Here is an 18,519-nt window from a genome sequence, read left to right on the forward strand (position 1 = left end):
AGCAATATGTTCTGTACACTTCTTCATATAGTGTTGTGTCTATCAGAAAAACTGACCAAGATCAGCCTTTGTCTTGTTGGGCATATATGATAGGGTGGGACTCTGGTTCAAAGCCTGATGCCCTAGTGGAGCGCCACTCCATTTTTATATTTGGTTCATCCCGGCAACCTATCATCTCGTAGAAAAAGACTAATATTTGATAGAGGCATACAAAAGTGCAATAGGGCCATAGATTTCTGTAGGATACGTGCCATATTGTCTTCCTACAAGTTGGTTGACCTATGGAGCCGTAACATGGTAGTTTGTATGAACCTTAATGATGATTACTAAGGCTCAGTTTACAGCTGCATTAGGGCTTCAGTCATAATTTCATTTCTCTGCGATGTTTTTGGAGCAGAGAAACAGAAATAAACTGTTTTGGGTTTTTTCCTCCATTGATTACTGTGGGGTTTAACCCTTTCCAATCCACTGTCTGACTTCTGAAGACATTCTGATTGAAGCTGTACAGCTTCCGATGTCTGAAGAGGTCCACAGGGTATTCTTACTGTATATTACTAGCCGCTCTGTTGCTGGGTGCCTTTCCAGCATGTCCAATACCTCAGTACTGGCTCTAGCCAGCAGGTGGCGCCACTGTATAATGGCAGAAAGAGGAAACCCTGAATCCAAAATTGGATTGCAAAGGGTTAAAAAAAGAAAAAGCACATACAGAATGTTTTGGTTTTCATTTTTTTAAAATGGAATAAATTGTGCTGTAGGCTGCGTTCAGTTAAGAAAAAAAAAAGTAAACCGAATATGAAAGCAAAAAAGTTTTCCTTTGGCGTTTTAAAGAAAAAAAAACCTTTTTTGCTTCCATTCCGTTTGTCTTTTCTTTACACTTTTTTTCTGCATTGATTTCAATGATCAGTTTATTTCTTTTTTTTAATTCATTTTCTCTGCTCCAAAAACGGAAACTGAAACTGTAACGCAGATGTGAACTGAGCCGAACATTGCAGATATCTGTGTTTGTCGCAGTGGAATTTAAGGTGGTTCAGCTTTTTGTATGTGAATTACCTTCCAAGTAAATGTTCAGCCATAAGCAGGGGTCAAGGGACCTCCAGCTTGGTTGGTAACTATTAATGCATTCTCTTTTATGTACATTTGCCCTGCAGGCCACGACAGCTCTATTCGCTTGTGGAATCTGGACAGCAAGACGTGCGTGCAGGAAATAACAGCCCATCGTAAGAAGTTGGACGAGTCTATATACGATGTTGCCTTTCACCCATCCAAAGCTTTCATCGCCAGTGCTGGAGCAGACGCCCTGGCTAAGGTCTTTGTGTGACCCTTCCATACCCCTCCACTCCCCCTGTGCTTACACAGTGCCACAAGTGCATTTTGGGACAAAAATTAAGGTCACTTGCGGTATTTAAACAAGTTCTTACAACATCACTGCCAAGAGGAATTTGCTCCAGTGTTGACACTACAAGATGGACCTTCTGCAGGTTTGGGAGATACTGGTTACCGCACAGCCGCCGGCGCTACCCTCTTCATCTTCCCATTTATCAGGATGGCTCTACCCAGGGCATAAATTACTGTACTCTAATCCCTCCTTTTTCACAGTAACCAGTATTCACAGCCCCTGCAGAGGGTGTCTGTCCTATATTATATATACTATAAATATGTTCTTTCTTCTACAATCCTTATGGAGAAAAAAAAACATTTTTAATTTTATTTTTCTGCTTTTTTTTTTGCTTTTGCGCCTTGTACTTTCAACTTCAGGTCCTGGGTGCACTAGTATTGTGAATCAAGAGCTCGAAATAACACGGAGTTATGGAGCTGCTTATCAACTTTTGAATATACTGTAGTGTATTCAGTCTTTTGTACATGTCATACAGTTACAATGCAATAGTGGGATCATTAACACCTTAAATCACAATATCCCCCCCTCCCCCCAGGACTTCAAAGGACCTAAAAAGGAGCAAGGAAATCTGTTCCACTCTACTCTACCCAGTTCAGATTGCAATACCTTGAGAAAATGTAGCTAATTGTTTTTAAAAGCTGGCATTGTAGAATTCAGTGTCTGGCTGCCAATGAAGGGATTTTAAACTTTTTTTTTTTTTTTTTTTTTTTTACTTTGTCTCATTTTTTGGACAATGCTAGTGTGTTTCTGTATATTTTTTAACATTAGTCCTGCATATATACCGGTTTTAACCTATCGTTTTTATTTTTAAGTTGTCACAGAATTGCAGTGTTTTTATCAGGGTAATACAAAGCCTGAGAATGAAATGAATTTTAATAATTTTTTTTATTTCATTTTTTTCCCCTAAAATTTTATGTGTCCATTTTTTTTTTTTATATATATATATATAATTTTTTACTTATTGTACCCCGGATCCCTTATACAAAGCCAGAAGTCAGTGACGCTGCCAGAAAGTCTGGCATTAGGTTAAACACAACTGGGTGGCTACACACTAACAACTAGTTCTTAACTTTTTATTGTTTTGTTCTTCTCTTAACTGGCAAGAGGGGTTCCATAGGCTTTTCTCGTTGCACCTCCACCCCTTTTTAACAATTGCAGCATTCTATCACTGTGTGATATTTTGTATGTTTACTTTATTTACGAGTTAATTTATCCAGACGTTTCCCAGCTAAGTTACAACGGCTTAATGTTATTTATTTCAGCTTTATATTTGTTTTTGTTCATGTGACACAGGACTTGCATTGTGTGGGACAGAAGTTTTTTTTTTGTTTTTTTGCTTTGTTTTCAATGAAGAATGACTGAAGGCCATTATTTACTTCGTTCTACAATAGGATATTTAAAATCGGGAGTTTTTTTGTTTGTCCAATATCAGACAGTACTGAGCAAGGCAAAATTGTCATTGCGAAATGGAGCTGCCAATACCCAAAAATAACAAGTCAACAAACTTTTGCTCCGTGGCAATTTTTGCACTTTAAATGTATGCTTGACCTTTTAGTGCACCCCAACTAAACACCTTAGTAAATCTAAACCTCCATACGCTTAATTTATTTTATTTTTTTTAACTTCCTAATTGAACCTTTCCATTCTCATCTCTTACTTTTTTCATGTCTTCAGATCTGTCATCCTCATAATTTTTTTATTCTTCAAGCATTATTCAGTTTCTGGAATTGACAAAAAAAATTTAATTTGTGTTATGCATGACTAAAACAATTTCACATATTTTTTTCTAGTCTTCCACAAAAGGAAAAAAAATCTTGAGTTTGCGCGTTTTGTAAGGTTTTTGTTTTACAGACTGAAATCGACAAATTTTTAAGATTGTACCACAAAAAAAGCAGTACAGTTGTTGAAAAAATAATGTATATAAAATGCATATAATAAATATTAAATGGTGTACCTGTATACATTTGCATTGATTGCGATATCCTATTGACGTCATAACAGGTAATAAGATATTTTTGTAAATTTCTATTTTTGTTTATATGAAACTTCTCTGCAGGGGAGACTATTAAAATTGTGTATTTATGTTAACTCGGCATCAACTAGCATAGTGTAGTTCTGTTTTATATAGATGAAATTATGCAGAAAAGTCTATATTTTTATTCTTGAAATAAACTCCTGCATGTTATGATGAAACCCTTTTTGATCCTTAAGAGGCACGAGGCGAAAGTATTTTTCCTTCCCATTTTGAGAAACAAAAATAAAACTTTCTAACATTCTTAGTAGCCATCTTCTAATTTTCAAACCTGACTATGGGATTTTAAAGGGGGTTTTCAGACTGGACTGTTGACCAACTATACTCTGGATAGGTCCTCTGCGTCAGACCCCCAGCAACCTGATACTATGAGAAGTAGTTTTTCCAAGCTGCTGTGCAGGAACCAGCACAGCTCCACCCAGTGGGCTGGAATGGGAATGTTTACTCAGTCCCATTCAAGTGAATGTCACTAAGCTTGCAGTATCATTCCGGGCCATTACACAGTGTATGGAGCTCTGCTAGTTCTGGCACATAACAGTTTGGAAGAACGACTGTATGATAGAGATCCCCGGGCCGCGGACTCCCGTCAATTTGATATAGATGACCTATCCTGGGGATAGGTCTTCAATAGTATAGTCTCAAAAACGCCTTCAAAGCATACAGTTTGTAAAGTTTATAAGCTTTACTAAGGCTTAAAGGTAATTTGAAAGGTAAATATCAAAATTGTTGCTGCATTGCCGAAGATATTTAAGTTGGGTATGGTCTCTGACTGTGGTGCTTTCGTATGAGAAAATCTCTGGACCTTTTTGACATCCTGTAGGCAGTAACAGAATAAAGGCACTTGTCTGAGTCTTGCATGCTCCGTAACAAAATACAACTTCTATATTCATCGGTCGTTTACATACAGTATTCTTGGGAATTTTTTTTTGTTTTTTTGGAAATATTTATTGCACGGGCAATATGTAGAACAACCCCAAATTGAAGTCCTGTGTGATGGCTGCAGTGAGTTACATCCCATAGGCACATGCAGTTTTTATGAGAAGTTCATGCAACTGATATGCAACAACTACATCAATAAGACCTGGGCTAAAAGATTTTAAAACATGTATCACATGCAGGCTTATAAAAGTATGCCATAAAGGTCAGTTTAGGTAACTCTAGTCTTAGAACAGTTTCACTAGAAAGATATATGGCTGCAGAAAAAGTCCCCACTATGAATAGTTTCCTTATATTGTTGTCTTTGATTATATTTCTATTCTGTAAATTATCTGTTCTGTCTCTCCTTCCTGTTGAAGTGACCCTCCAGTTTCCGGACAAAATTCTGTCCTTGGACAGAAGGGGGCGGAGATTGTATTATCTGCAGTTGTTTTCTATTGCCCCTCTGATCCATTAGTTCTGGGTCACATTTTCAGCTGTCAAAAATGGCTGCAGCAATTTTCTAACTAGTGCACCCTGTACAATGCTCTGTGATTGGTCAATGCTGTTTATGGCACCAGCTCTGGCCAATCAAAGAGCAGGTATAGTGAATCAGAAGTCTAACACTACCAATGCACTGTGGGGATTAGGTAGTCTGAAGATTGGTGGCCATCTTGGAAAACTGTAAATCAAACCCGCAAATCGGAGGGACAACAGAAGAACTGCAGGTAATGTATCCCCTTCCCCTCTGTTCCTGTGACAGAATTTTGTCCAGAAACCAGAGTCTCTTGAATACGAAACAGGTTGTCTATAAAGATAGACTTTGAGCTTTTCAACTGCATTTATATTTTATTTGGCACTAGCTTACCCGTCGCGCGTTGCTGCGAAGACAGACATACATTCGTTTTTATATATCTAGATAATAACCAATCACAGCGCAGCTTTTTTAGGTTACCTCAGTGGTATAATATATAACAACCAATCACAGCGCAGCTTTCATGTTACCTCAGCTTTATAATATATAGCACCCAATCACAGCGCAGCTTATATTTTATACTGCTGAGGTAACATATAACAACCAATCACAGTGCAGCTTTCATGTTACGTCAGCAGTAAGAGAAATAACAACCAATCACAGCGCAACTTTTATTCTGCCTCAGCAATATAAAAAATAGCAACGAATCACGGTGCAGCATTCATTTTACCTCAGCGGTATAATATATAGCAACCAATCACAGCACAGCTTTTATTTTACCTCAGCATTCTCAATATCCAGGAATTGTCTTGTGATACGTTCGGCGGATGCATCATTTTGTAGTTGAACACGCATCACGCTCGTAATGCCTTTTGCTTTTGTGCTTGAGATGGAAATCAAACGATCTTTGTCTGGGGGGGGCATAACTGTCGACGACGCTCGCACGCTCGCGCGCGCCACCTATCGTAGGATAGATGTACTATGCCAGTAATCTTCCCAGGAGTGTACTCAACAACTTCCCATTAACTTTTCCTATTTATGACATAATCAATGCTCGTGCCAAATTTCGAGTTTCTATGACATTGGGAAGCGAGAGAATTCGATTCCGTACATAAAATTTGGACGCTAATTCTTTTGTGCAAAGAATTGAATAATCGAGTTGGGACCGATTAGCTTTTCCTATTTATGACATATTCAATGCTTGTGCCAAATTTCGAGTTTCTATGACATTGGGAAGCGAGAAAATTAGATTCCGTACGTAAAATTTGGACGCTAATTCTTTTGCGCATAGAATTGAATAATCGAGTTGGGACCAATTAGCGTTTCCTATTTGTGACATATTCAATGCCCGTGCCAAATGTCAAGTTTCTATGTGAGAAAATTACATTCCGTACGCAAAATTTGGACGCTAACTCTTTTGCGCATAGAATTGAATAATCGAGTTGGGACCCATTAGCTTTTCCTATTTATGACATAATCAATGCTCGTGCCAAATTTCACGTTTGTATGACACCGGAAAGTGGGAAAATTACATTCCGTACGTAAAATTTGGACGCTAATTCTTTTGCGCATAGAATTGAATAATCGAGTTGGGACCCATTAGCTTTTTCCTATTTATGACATAATCAATGCTCGTGCCAAATTTCACGTTTCTATGACATTGGGAAGCGAGAAAATTACATTCCGTACATAAAATTTGGACGCTAATTCTTTTGCGCATAGAATTGAATAATCGAGTTGGGACCCATTAGCTTTTCCTATTTATGACATAATCAATGCTCGTGCCAAATTTCACGTTTCTATGACATTGGGAAGCGAGAAAATTACATTCCGTACATAAAATTTGGACGCTAATTCTTTTGCGCATAGAATTGAATAATCGAGTTGGGACCCATTAGCTTTTCCTATTTATGACATAATCAATGCTCGTGCCAAATTTCACGTTTCTATGACATTGGGAAGCGAGAAAATTAGATTCTGTACGTAAAATTTGGACGCTAATTCTTTGGCGCTTAGAATTGAATAATCGAGTTGGGACCCATTAGCTTTTCCGATTTATGACATAATCAATACTCGTGCCAAATTTCATGTTTCTACGACATTGGGAAGTGAGAGAATTAGTGGCAGTGATGGAAATCGAACGATCTACGTGGGGGGGGCGTAACTGTCGACGACGCTCGCACGCGCGCCATTTATCGTAGGATAGTTTTACTATGCCTATAATCTTCCCAGGAGTGTACTCAACAACTTCCCAAAGTTTCATGGCGATCGGATGAATGGTGTAGTAGCGCATAAAGGACAAACACACACAGACAGACAGACACGCATACATTCAATTTTATATATATATAGATTGAAGCGGAGTTTGCATTTTAGCTAAGCCATATTCTCTTAGACCAATCTGAAACCAAAGACTGAGGGACCCAGGAGATGATCATGTGAATGAACTATAAGGCGGATATTCAGAAAATGTTATACATATTTTTAGTATCCTTTACCATCTTAAAATATGGCACATTGCTATTGTTGGTGTTTGACCTCCGAAGCACCATCCTATCCTTAAACCAGGAGAAATGCCAAACGGATCTTCTTTAAACAGCGGCGCCCCTGGCCACTCGTCACTCTGTGGGAAAAATCTATGTGAGAGACACAGTATTAAGCTACTGCTTCTCCTTCATTCTGAGCGTTTCTGGTTGTCCCAAGAATTAGACTCCACCATTGAGGAAGTGACAGCATATTGCTAGACAATGCTATCGCTTTTCACTGTGGTTAAGCCCATTTAAAGTAGTGGTTCACACGTTTTTATTTCATACTATCAGTTTTGAGTTTTCTTAAGAGGCTGCAATAAAAATTGCTATGGCTGTGATTATATATTCACACATTTAGGCCTTATTCACATAAGCTTACATTCACTGCTTTTTAGCTGCATTCGTTTTCAATGCATTCATTCAGATGAGCGATTTTATGTTCTTTTTTTGTTTTAGCCAAGTAAAAAAAAATCATGCTGGGAATAATAGGATATTGGCGACCAATTTTATACGGTGCGTTTTTAAAAAAATGGGTCTTGCCCTATTTTTTGAATTCAAATAAATTTTATTGCACATCGACAGCTTGGTCACATTTGTATAACACTTCAACCTTATCAAGACAAGCAGTGAAATAAACTTGGTAAACTATTATAGATGTGTCTGCTTCAGAGACTTATTATGCTAGTAGAAAATTAGCAGAGAAGAGGAGACAAAGAACAGAGTATCATGGGGGAATAACGTTGCGCTTCCCCCAGTAATTCTGAGGCATCTTGTTTGCGTTGACTCCCTGTTGTGTATTGTCCCCTTCTCTCCTCTCTGTCTTAGTCTATGTTACAAGACTGGGTGCCCAGTCTCGTCCCGTCTTGTAGTTCTGATATGGACCTTTCCTTTGCCGTCGACATTTATTTTACTTACTCTATGACAAACATTGGGGGGGGGAGGGGGTAGGGAAGGAGGGAGGCGGAAAGGAGGGGCCTGGGGAGGGGGAGAGGAGAGGTGTGTGGAGTTGGAAGTAGGTATGGCCGCGTGTGCTACGCCCAGGGGGTCTTTCTTACAATCTCATTGGTCTAAAGAGCCTTGCTCTATCCATTTTCTGAGATTATCCGTTCCCCTGAACGCCACCCACGGCTGCCATAGCTTGTAGTAGGCTTCCCATAGTTTGGGCTCGTCTGCCCCCAGCTCGTCCAAACTCATGAGAGTATGGAGTTCTTCCACCCACATGCCCCTGGTTGGGGCGGCGGCTGAGCGCCACAGTCTTGGAATGAGTCTTCTCATTGCTATTATAAAATGTTTTAATAGACTTACTTTCGCCTCCCTCACGGAGCCCGGGAACAGCGAGAGCAGGGCAAGCTTGGGCGTCATCGTGACGTCCGTGTGATTGACTTGGTTGTACAGGGTTGTCACTTCTTTCCAGAGCTCGGCTACTGGCTGACATTCCCACCAGATATGGATCATGTTGCCTCTGCTCCCGCCGCACCTCCAGCACTCCGAGGAAACCTGGGGAAAGATCCTCTGCAGTTGGTCAGGGGTCCTGTACCACCTTGAAACTATCTTGTAATTAAGGTCTTGAATTTTCCCTGCCGTAGAAACCTTATGGGTCAGATTCCAGATCCTTCCCCAGTCCTCCTCTGTGAGGTTGTCCCCCAACTCCCGCTCCCAGGATCCCCTGTACCCCAGGGCCTCGTCCCCCGTCTCCCGGTACAGCAGCATTTTATATAACCTAGAGATCATGTGCCTCTGGGATAGGCCTGAAAGACAGATTTGTTCGAACTCCGTAGGGGATGCTGTCAAATTCCCTTTCGGCATCAGCGAGCTCACAAAGCCCCTTAACTGCAGGTATTGCAGCCAAAAACCTGGCTGTGGTGGAGCCTGGTCTAGAATCTCTGTCAAAGATTTCAATCCTGACTCTGTCATTACATCTCTTAGTCTGGGGGTTGGTGTAGCCGGGAGGGACAGGAGACCCGTCCTATTTTTGGTGGATTCAAATAAGGGGTTTGCAGTAAGCGGTGTTAACGGCCCGGGAACCGTGACCAAGCCCATGCGCGGCGCAAAGCCCGCCCATGTGGTGAACAATTGGAGACTGAAGGGGGAAATATTGGGAATATTTTTTATCCACCTGGTTGGTATCCAGGGGGCTCCGTATAGGCCATCCGTCTCCCCTGCATGCTCTATTTCCACCCATAGCCTTGAACTCCTGCTCTTGATAATATCAAGGGCACAGTTTGCTATGCTGGCTTTATGGTATAACGAGAAGTCTGGTAGGCCCAGGCCTCCCTTTTCTTTTTCCCTCGTCAGTATGGAGTGGCGCAGTCGTGGTTTGCACCCCTTCCATACGAAGTTAATAATCAGGGATCTAATTTTTTTGAAGAAAACTCTTGGTAGACCTATTGGAATGGTTTGGCAGATGTATAGAAATTTGGGCAGCACGTCCATTTTTACCGCATTAATTCGCCCATTCCATGAGATATAGAGGGGGTTCCATTTGCCCAAATCCTTCTCTAGGCCTTCGACAAATGGGATAAAATTTAATTTAAAGGCTTCCGCAGGCTCCGCTGAAATGCTTATTCCCAAATATTTTAAGTGTGAGTCGACCCACCGAAAGGGGAGTACCGACTTCAGATGAGAGACCTCGGCCTGCGGGAGTGTTATGTTCAGGGCTTCTGATTTCTGTGCGTTGACTTTGTAGTTATTAATTCTCCCGAATTTCTCGAATTCCTTTAAGAGCACAGGCATGCCGATTCGGGGGTTAGACAGGTACAGCAGCAGATCATCGGCAAATAATGCCATTTTATGCTCTGAGGTGCCAACCCTGTAACCCCTTATTGAGTCATTGCTGCGAATAGCGTTCGCTAGGGTCTCCATAGTAAGGATGTAGAGAAAGGGGGAGAGGGGGCACCCCTGCCTCGTCCCGTTGCCCACTCTGAGCGTATCGGACAGCGTCCCGTTCACTCTGATTCTTGCGGTCGGGTCCTGGTAAAGTGCCATGATCCACTGGAGCATCCGTGGGCCCAGACCGATTTTCTCTAGTGTGGCAAAGAGGAAGGTCCAACTCACCCTGTCGAAAGCCTTCTCTGCATCGATCGACAGGAGGCATAGGGGGGTGTTAGTCGATTTGGCTCTAGCTATTAGGGACATTGTTTTTATAGTGTTGTCCCTTGCCTCTCTGCCAGGGACAAAGCCAACCTGCTCCAAGTGGATCATCTTAGGGATTTGGTTTTGTAGTCTGTTTGCTATCAATTTAGCAAACATCTTGAGATCGACGTTTATCAGTGAGATTGGCCTGTAGCTCCCGCAGGCCGAGGGGTCCTTACCCGGTTTAAGTATAACTGTGATGTGGGCCTGCAGAGCCTGCCTGGGGAACGGGTGGCCTTTGTTCACCGCGTTAAATGCGTCCAAAACTACTGGGGCAAGTTCTTCCGCAAATAATTTATAAAATCTAGCTGTATATCCATCTGGGCCCGGGCTCTTACTTACTTTCAGATTTTGGATTATATTGGTCAGTTCTGGGGGTGAGAAGTCCTGCTCCAGGGCCTCAGCCTCTGTTGGTGCCAGGCTCTTAGGTGCATATTCAGAGAGGTAGGCATCTATCTCGTTTTTAAGGGTCTGATGTGGAGTATGTGTCTCTATCGGGATGTTATAGAGTCTGTCGTAGAAGGATTTAAATTCCTCCAGTATATCCTTGGTGTTGTGTACTACTTGGCCTCTGGCGGATTGAATTTTAGGGATATATGTTTGAGGGGACCTGGGATGGAGGGTCCTAGCCAGGTGCACCCCACATTTGTCCCCGTATTCAAAGGACCCTTTTCTGATTTTGTCCCTGAGAGCCAAGGAGCGCTGGTCTAGTATCTCTAAGATCTGTTGGCGGACCAGCGAGATTTCCGCCCGCAGTGTTTCGTTTTGCTGTCTTTTGTTAGTGTTCTCCTTGGCCCTCAGGGTAGCAAGTAGCCCCGTCAAGGTGGCTGCTCTTTCTTTTTTAATCCTGGTTCCCTGGGAAATCAGCACGCCCCTTAGAACACACTTGAGGGCTTCCCATTTAATTGGTGCCGGGGTCTGATCTGCTTGGTGTGTCTCCTTAAAAGTTTCAATTTCTTTTCTAAGTATTGATACGCATAGGGGGTCTTTTAGGAGATTGTCGTGGAGTCTCCAGGACTGACATCTAGGTGTGGACCCCCACCCCACCAGACCCCCAAAAACCGGGGCATGGTCTGACCACAGCAGGTCCCCATGTGAGCATGAAGGGGAGCTATCTAAGAGGCTGTGTGAAATCATAAGATAATCGATCCTACTGTAGGAGTTGTGAGCCGCTGAGTGGAACGTGTAATCCCGGGTGTCTGGATGTAGTGTTCTCCAGAGATCTATTAAGTGTAATGCATCTAGCTTTTTTTTGAGTGCCCTGGTTGCTGCCCGGGAGACGGAGGACTTACCCGATGAAGTGTCCACTTCGGGGTCCATTGCCACGTTAAGGTCTCCGCCCAGAATTATTCTCGATCCGTCCGCGAATTTGGCTAAGGCGGTCAGCACTCTCATCGCCGCGGGAACCTGGTTCTGGTTGGGGAGATAGATATTAGCAAAGGTGGTCACTGTACCCGTTATTTCAACCTTGAGAAAAATATATCTGCCCCCTGGGTCAATAAAGGAATCAACTGACTGGTATTGGAGCGTCCTATGTAGGGCGATGGAAACCCCTCCTGCCTTTCTCAGAGGGTCGGGACTATGGAGCCACTTGGGGTAGTACGAGGAGGAGCAAGTTGGCACGCTCCCCTCCCTGAAATGGGTCTCCTGTAGCATGGCTACCATTACTCTTTTTCTATGGAGGTGATAGAGGAGCTGTCGTCTCTTCTGAGGGCTGTTTAGCCCCTTGGCATTGTGGGTGCAAAATGTTAAATTCGCCATTTAAGCCTAGAAACCGGGGTGAATGCGTATCTCCCATCTCTCCTCAGGTGGGATAGGGGCGGGGAAGGGTAGAGGGGGATGACACAAGAGGAAACGACACATCGGGGAAGACCAAATAGGGGATAAACACGTAACTTAAGAACAAATAACATCTGGTAGAGGGCCGCTAGCGGTCCCCTAGAACTAATGGTTCGCCTATACTAGGCAGAAAACAACAGCTTAAATTAGCTGTCAGCCCTATGTGGGAGTGTGGAGGCCAAGGAAGGGTGGGCTCCCCCCCGCATCCCCACCCCGTCGAGAGTGAATCCCGTGTGTGGGAACCGGGATCGTTAAACATATGTGTGGGCGTACCCAGACCCGGCTACGTCAAGTTCGTCCCCCCTGCTAGTAAGATCTTGTGGCATATTCACCCTATATAGGCGCATTTAGAGAAGGGGGGGAAAGGGGTTATAGGTATAGTAGTGATATATGCATGGAAAGCGGAGAAGCAAGACAGTATGAGGTTGTGGAATAAAAGTGGCTGCGTCTCTGTCACTCTGCCGCTCCGCTTCTGGCGTCTTCATTTTCCCCCTGGCGTTGGTCTCTACGTCGTCGTCTGGATCTCGGAGGTACCGATATCCACGTGTTTCTTGGGGGTGGCACCGGAAGGGAGCACGGTGTTGGCCAATCTGGTAATCGGACTGGGGGTAGTTCCAGAGTTCCCAAGAAATGTGGTAAGTCCCCCAGTCCTCGGAATGTTGCTGCCTTGCCATTCTTGGAAGCGTGTAGTTGGAAGGGGAAACCCCAGCGATAGGGAATCCCCCTATCCTGGAGGATGGTCAGCAGCGGTCTCAATGCTCTGCGCAGCTGCAGGGTTCGACGCGAAAGGTCCGGAAGAATCAGGATCTGGGTACCCTGGAAGGACAAATCTTTGATGGTTCGTATTTTTTGTAAAATTAAGTCCTTGTCTCTGTAGAAATGTATTCGGCAGACCACATCTCTGGGTCTGCTAGGATCTGAGGATTTCGGGCCGAGAGTCCTGTGAATTCTATCTATTTCTAGTAAGGTGGCCTCCGGTCGCTTTAATATATTATTGAAGAATGACTGGGCCCAGCCTTCAAGTTGTGATGGTTCCACTTCTTCGGTGAGACCTCTGATCCGTATATTATTTCTCCGATGATGGTTTTCTAGATCATCGAGGTGCGTGTAGAGATCCAGGATCTGCTGGGAGTGTAGGTGTAGCTCTTGATCATGCGCCTCAAGCGTTTCTGTGACCTTCTCCTGGGCCTCCTCTACTGCCTCTACTCTCTGGCCTATTTGTCGTATCTCCTGCTGGAGAGACGCTACGTCCTTCTTACGTGCAGCCTCGAGTTGCTGGAAAAGGGTATCAATATGATTCTGTGTCGGTAAAGCCCTTAGATGACTTTTCCAGTCCCAGTCCTCTCCCACTTCTGGTTCAAGGGTTTGGTTGTTGGGTTCGCTCTGGGCTAGGTGTCTGAAGTTCGATCGCCCTGTTCTGCTGCCGGAGTTGTCTGCGCTGCCTGTCCCCAGGTTCGGTATGCTGTCTTGCAGCTCGGGAGTCTTGGGTTTGGCTGCGCTTTGGACATCGGTCTGTATGTATCTTCTCTGTCCCACGCTTCTTTGTGGTAGCGGGGCGCTGCAATATGGATGTCCTGGTGGGCCATTCTCTGTCTCGGGCTGGTGGTAATCTGTGGGTTTTTTGAAAGGGGCTCTGAGTCCTAGAAGTTGCTCTGGCGAGCCGTGTGTCAGTGGGAGACTGGACCGCGGGGGAGCCTGATCCGGTTGCGGCACAGGGGATGTTGATGCAATCTTGGCCCAGTTACTGGGCTCGTTCTGCATGTTTGGCCTCTGTGGTGGCTTAGTTGTGGTTGTGGCCTGCTCGTCTGCCAATCTGGTCTTTCTTTGTGATGCACTTTTGTGCAGCTGAGGGGAGCTCGGTCGTGGCTGGCTTGTGTCTGCGTCCGGCGTGCTTATGTGCGGGGTGTGTGCAGGGCCCTTAGGGGTGTCTCCTTGCCGGGAGGGCGGCTTTGGGGAGCTGGATATTGGTGGGGTACAGCTCTGCCTTGAGAGACTGTTTCCCGGAGGGGGGTGTTTGCCAGCCGGTCCTGCATCTTGCTGGGGGGGTTCGTCCTGCCTCGCTGGGTGCTGGTTTGGCTGTGCCCCCTTGCTGGGCTTGTTGCCTGTGTGGGTTGTTGCCCTTTTCCCCTGCTCCACTAGGGGCTCTTCTGCTGGAGATGGTTGTTGGGCTCTCCCCTTTGCCTGGGCTGCTCTTCCTGGCCCATTTTCCCCTGCTGGGTGCTGCAGGTCTGCCTGTGGGGGGGCTATCTGCTCCACTAGGGGCTCTTCTGCTGGGGATGGTTGTCGGGCTCTCCCCTTTGCCTGGGCTGCTCTTCCTGGCCCCTTTTCCCCTGCTGGGTGCTGCAGGTCTGCCTGTGGGGGGGCTATCTGAGCCGCAGGTGGCTCTGTTACTGTGGCGGTGGGGTCTCCCCTTATCTCTGGGGCTGACTCCCTGATTCCCCTTGCCGCTCTCCCCTCCTCGGTTGCTGTAGCGCCCTCGGCGCTTGCCGCTCCTCCTCCCCCCTCCGTTATACTGCTGCTGCCGGCGGGTTCAGGCGGTCCGCCATCCGCCGCCGGTATCGTGCCGTTACCTCCTCTCCGCTCTATGTGGTGATCGGGGTCCACTGCAGGGCCGCCCAGGCTGCTGGGCTCTCTCCCGTTTCCAGCCGGCTGGTCGCTGTCCGATGCCGGGCTGGGTTGCCGCTCCGGAAGTGGAGCGGGCACCATCTTGGGAGCGCGCTCTCGGGACTCCGCTCCCGCTGCTCGTCTCAACAGGGTCGCAATGCTTCTCCTGGAGTCGTCTGAGGGGGTTAGTGTGACTCCTCTCTTCTTCCCCTTCGCCATTGTTGTGGTTTGCCGGGTCTGGGTCCTCCACGTGTAGGCTAGACGGGGCTGGATGCGGGAGCCGAGCTGAGGCACGTCTCACTCCTCCATTAGCTGGCCACGCCCCCTTGCCCTATTTTTTGATCAGATGCACTGTAGGCTCCTATAGGTTTCTTTATAGTAGGTATTCGGGTGCCTCCTGCTTCAGATTAAGTTATAGCGAGGGCAAAGTGCATTGGTAATCCTACTTCCAAAGTGGAGATGAGAGCAATCCTCAATATAACCCTAAGACTACTCGGCAAAGCAGTAACACTAAAGTACTTTGTAAACTGGAAAGAAACACTTTTGAACCCCAGGATATTAAACATCATGGGTACAAGTTTGCCTTCTCTCCTCCACTTACCAACTCTTCCTTAAGAATTGTGGAAGTTTTGTAGAGTCCTGAAGTTAAACATTTCTTTTTTAAAACATTTCACTATTCTTGCTTTTTCAAACAAAAGGTAGCCCCTGTATAATGATAAAACTAATACCTAAACAGATTTTTCCATTATCAAAAGTTTAAGGTAGAATCCATCAGAGAAAAAAATGCTTAGGTCTTAAAGACACATCATCCAATTCAACCAATGTACCAAAACGTTTCAGATTTGCTGTCAAAATAAATAGTGTTTCTTGTTCACTGAACGGCCCTTTTGGGATGTTGTCCGCTCCCAGATAGTGGCCCATCTAGGGTTGTCCTAGATCAATATCCTTCTCTATCTTTTTTAGAGTAAAGTAGAAAGTGGACCAGACAAAGTAAAAGCAGTGGCTAAAATACTTCTCAAAGAAACAATTCCTCCAATTATAGGGCGCTAACAGCCATAAAGCATGCACTTCTGGGAGCAGAATACAGGGGCACATTTATTAAAGGTTTTATGCCAGTTTCTGGGGTTAAAAAAAAAAGCTGCAAATGTTTAGGTGTGCAAAAACTGAATTTTCTTTTTTGAAAAGTAGGTGTGACTTGTCAGGAGCGGGCATGACCACCCAGTCCAGCAGATTTATGTATAATTTACACCAGAAACCTGCATAAACTATGCCAGAAATATACACCAGGTTGGACCTTGTCTAAATTTCTGTTTAGGCATACGGAGCTGCTGAGCTAAGTAAATTTCCCTCAATGAAAAGTTGTTGCATAAAAGTTCTTTTAGAAAATATGACCACACTTACTGTTTGTCATCAAGTAGTAACGAGACAGCCAGAAATCCAAAGAATAGCAGCACAACTTTGGCTGTAGCCTGAACAATGGAGACACCATACTGCAGCTGACAGGGCTTAAAGGATCTCCTTGTAATATCTTGGTATGATGGGATTTCTTCGGAGATCTTGCGGAGTACATGCCTTGATGAGCCAGAGTTGTTTTGGTGACAAGGGGATCTACAGAATCTTAAGGCTTGTGCACACGGGTGTAATGTATTTACTTGATCCTTAGGAACTTGAAGATAGCTTAAAAGGGTTATCCCACCAAAAATATGTATCACTTTATCCACAGGATAGGTAATAAATGTATAATCACTGGGGGTCAGATCACTAAGCCCCCCCCCCCCCCCCCCGCATTATGAGAATGGCCTCCTTTAGAGTTTGCCAAAAAAGAAATATGGGCTCACCTCACCAGCAGTATCTTCCAGTGTTGCAGGGAGATCTGAGATTCAACAGGAGCTCCATCCTCAAGCAGCCGACGGCAAACGGCTAAATTCCATATAAAGAAGAATAGAAGTGGCGAGGAGCTGCTACCGTTAAAAAAAAATTTCATTCTTTGAGTAAAAAAAGCATACAGCTCACAGGTTCGCGCTGAACGCGTTTCGGCTATAGTAGCCTTTATCAACAGCTATGAGGTATGAGATACACAAGACATTTATAGAGAAAATACAAATTAAAATCAAAGAAGCAATACCTGTGTGTGCTAGCTTGTCGGGGAGATGGCTGAGGAATGGTGTGGAGGGTGTGTTCAGGAGTTAATTGCATCACATGTAACTAGCATGCAGAGATTTGTTGCAAAAGAGTTTACAACAGACAGAGGAACAAGTATGTATGTGGAGATCTGGAAAGTAGTATTTGAATACATCTATACAGTGATAAATAAGTGAAAATTTTAAAGGGAAAAGGAATCTGGAAGGCAGATCTCTGTATGCTGGTTACAACATGTGGCGCAATTAACTCCTGAACACACCCTCCACACCATTCCTCAGCCATCTCTCCTCCTGACAAGCTAGCATACACAGGTATTGCTTCTTTGATTTTTATTTTTATTTTGTCTATAAATGTCTTGTGTATTTCATACCTCATAGCTGTTGATAAAGGCTACTATAGCCGAAACGCCTCCTTTAGAGTTTCCTGGTGACTAGAGCAGTGGTACACATTCGTCACCACTGTTCCATTCACTTCTATGGGATTTAGGGAGAATATAACTGAAACAGTAACTGATGTGTACCACTGCTCCATTCAGCCTGGGACTGGGTTCCATTCTTGTGATTCATGCTGGTCCCAGCACTATATGTTCATATATACTTGTAACTTAAATGGGCAACTTTACAAGAATATTACATTTGAATAAAGAATGCTTGTGCATGACACCATTACTAGACCTGATCTTAAAGGGATGATGGTACCTCAGCAACCCAACTAGAAGTGGAACTCTGTGGTACCTCTCCAGTGTGAGGCAGCTATAGGCTTGCTCATCTCTTCAGCCGCTAACTGTGGGAGGTAGTAGAAATCTGTGGGTTGAGTCTGTCATGACTCATTGAGGTATTGTTGGTATGGATAGTGCTGCTGTGGTCCTGTTGCAGCAAAAGGTGTGGTCTTTGACCATGGGTATTACGTGTGGTAGCAGGTAGTATTTGCCTTTACCCACAGAAAGGTGAATAGAACACTGTAAAACTAGGTTGTGAGTTTCAGCACATCCAATGTTCGTGGGATTCCTGAGAGGGTCAACATCATTAACCTGGAAATTGATCTTTCTAATAGATGGGAAGTTACAATTGCCTTCTGCCTAAATACAGTAAAGCCAGCGTTGCAGAATAATAGGTTGCACTGGATGGACAGACATCTTTTTTTCCACCCTACATGCTAGGTTACACTCGCTGTTAGTTACCCTCTACTGTGTTGCCTCCTGTTTTCCTACACCCTATTCCTGATTATGCTGCCATACAGGCTGTGTATGAGGCACTAAATTGGGTCAGATCTATTTGGGAAGTTTTTAATTGTCTTGGAGCTGCTCCTAAACTGTTTATTTTACTGCTGTCAAAAGATACTCTTATTGTAAAAATAAATCCATCACCTAGGAGTTGCCAGAATCTAATGAAACGTTCTATGTTTGATTGTAACATTTTTGTAAGCGATTACAATATCCAAGTGAAAGGATAATTTA

At 44.3% G+C, this 18,519-nt stretch overlaps 1 protein-coding gene and 1 long non-coding RNA gene across 6 annotated transcripts in view; one reads left to right on the plus strand and one right to left on the minus strand.

Annotated features, from left to right (window-relative positions):
• STRN3 (striatin 3) overlaps positions 1-3,672 on the plus strand; it is a 63,021-nt gene extending 59,349 nt beyond the window's left edge. For all 5 annotated transcript variants that reach the window (XM_066608568.1, XM_066608569.1, XM_066608571.1 and 2 more), the window contains one exon: positions 1,149-3,672. In XM_066608568.1, coding sequence (XP_066464665.1) covers positions 1,149-1,318 — 170 coding nt within the window. In that variant the 3' untranslated portion in view covers positions 1,319-3,672. The remainder of the gene's footprint in view (positions 1-1,148) is intronic.
• On the minus strand, positions 2,991-17,105 carry LOC136633100 (uncharacterized). The gene is made up of 3 exons (XR_010793228.1): positions 17,047-17,105; positions 16,760-16,882; positions 2,991-3,117 (listed from the first exon to the last, which is right to left on the minus strand). It is a non-coding gene; the product is annotated as an uncharacterized lncRNA (long non-coding RNA).
• Positions 17,106-18,519: the final 1,414 nt, after the last annotated feature.

The sequence above is a fragment of the Eleutherodactylus coqui genome, chromosome 6 (assembly GCF_035609145.1).
Source record: "Eleutherodactylus coqui strain aEleCoq1 chromosome 6, aEleCoq1.hap1, whole genome shotgun sequence".
Classification (NCBI taxonomy): Eukaryota; Metazoa; Chordata; class Amphibia; order Anura; family Eleutherodactylidae; genus Eleutherodactylus; species Eleutherodactylus coqui.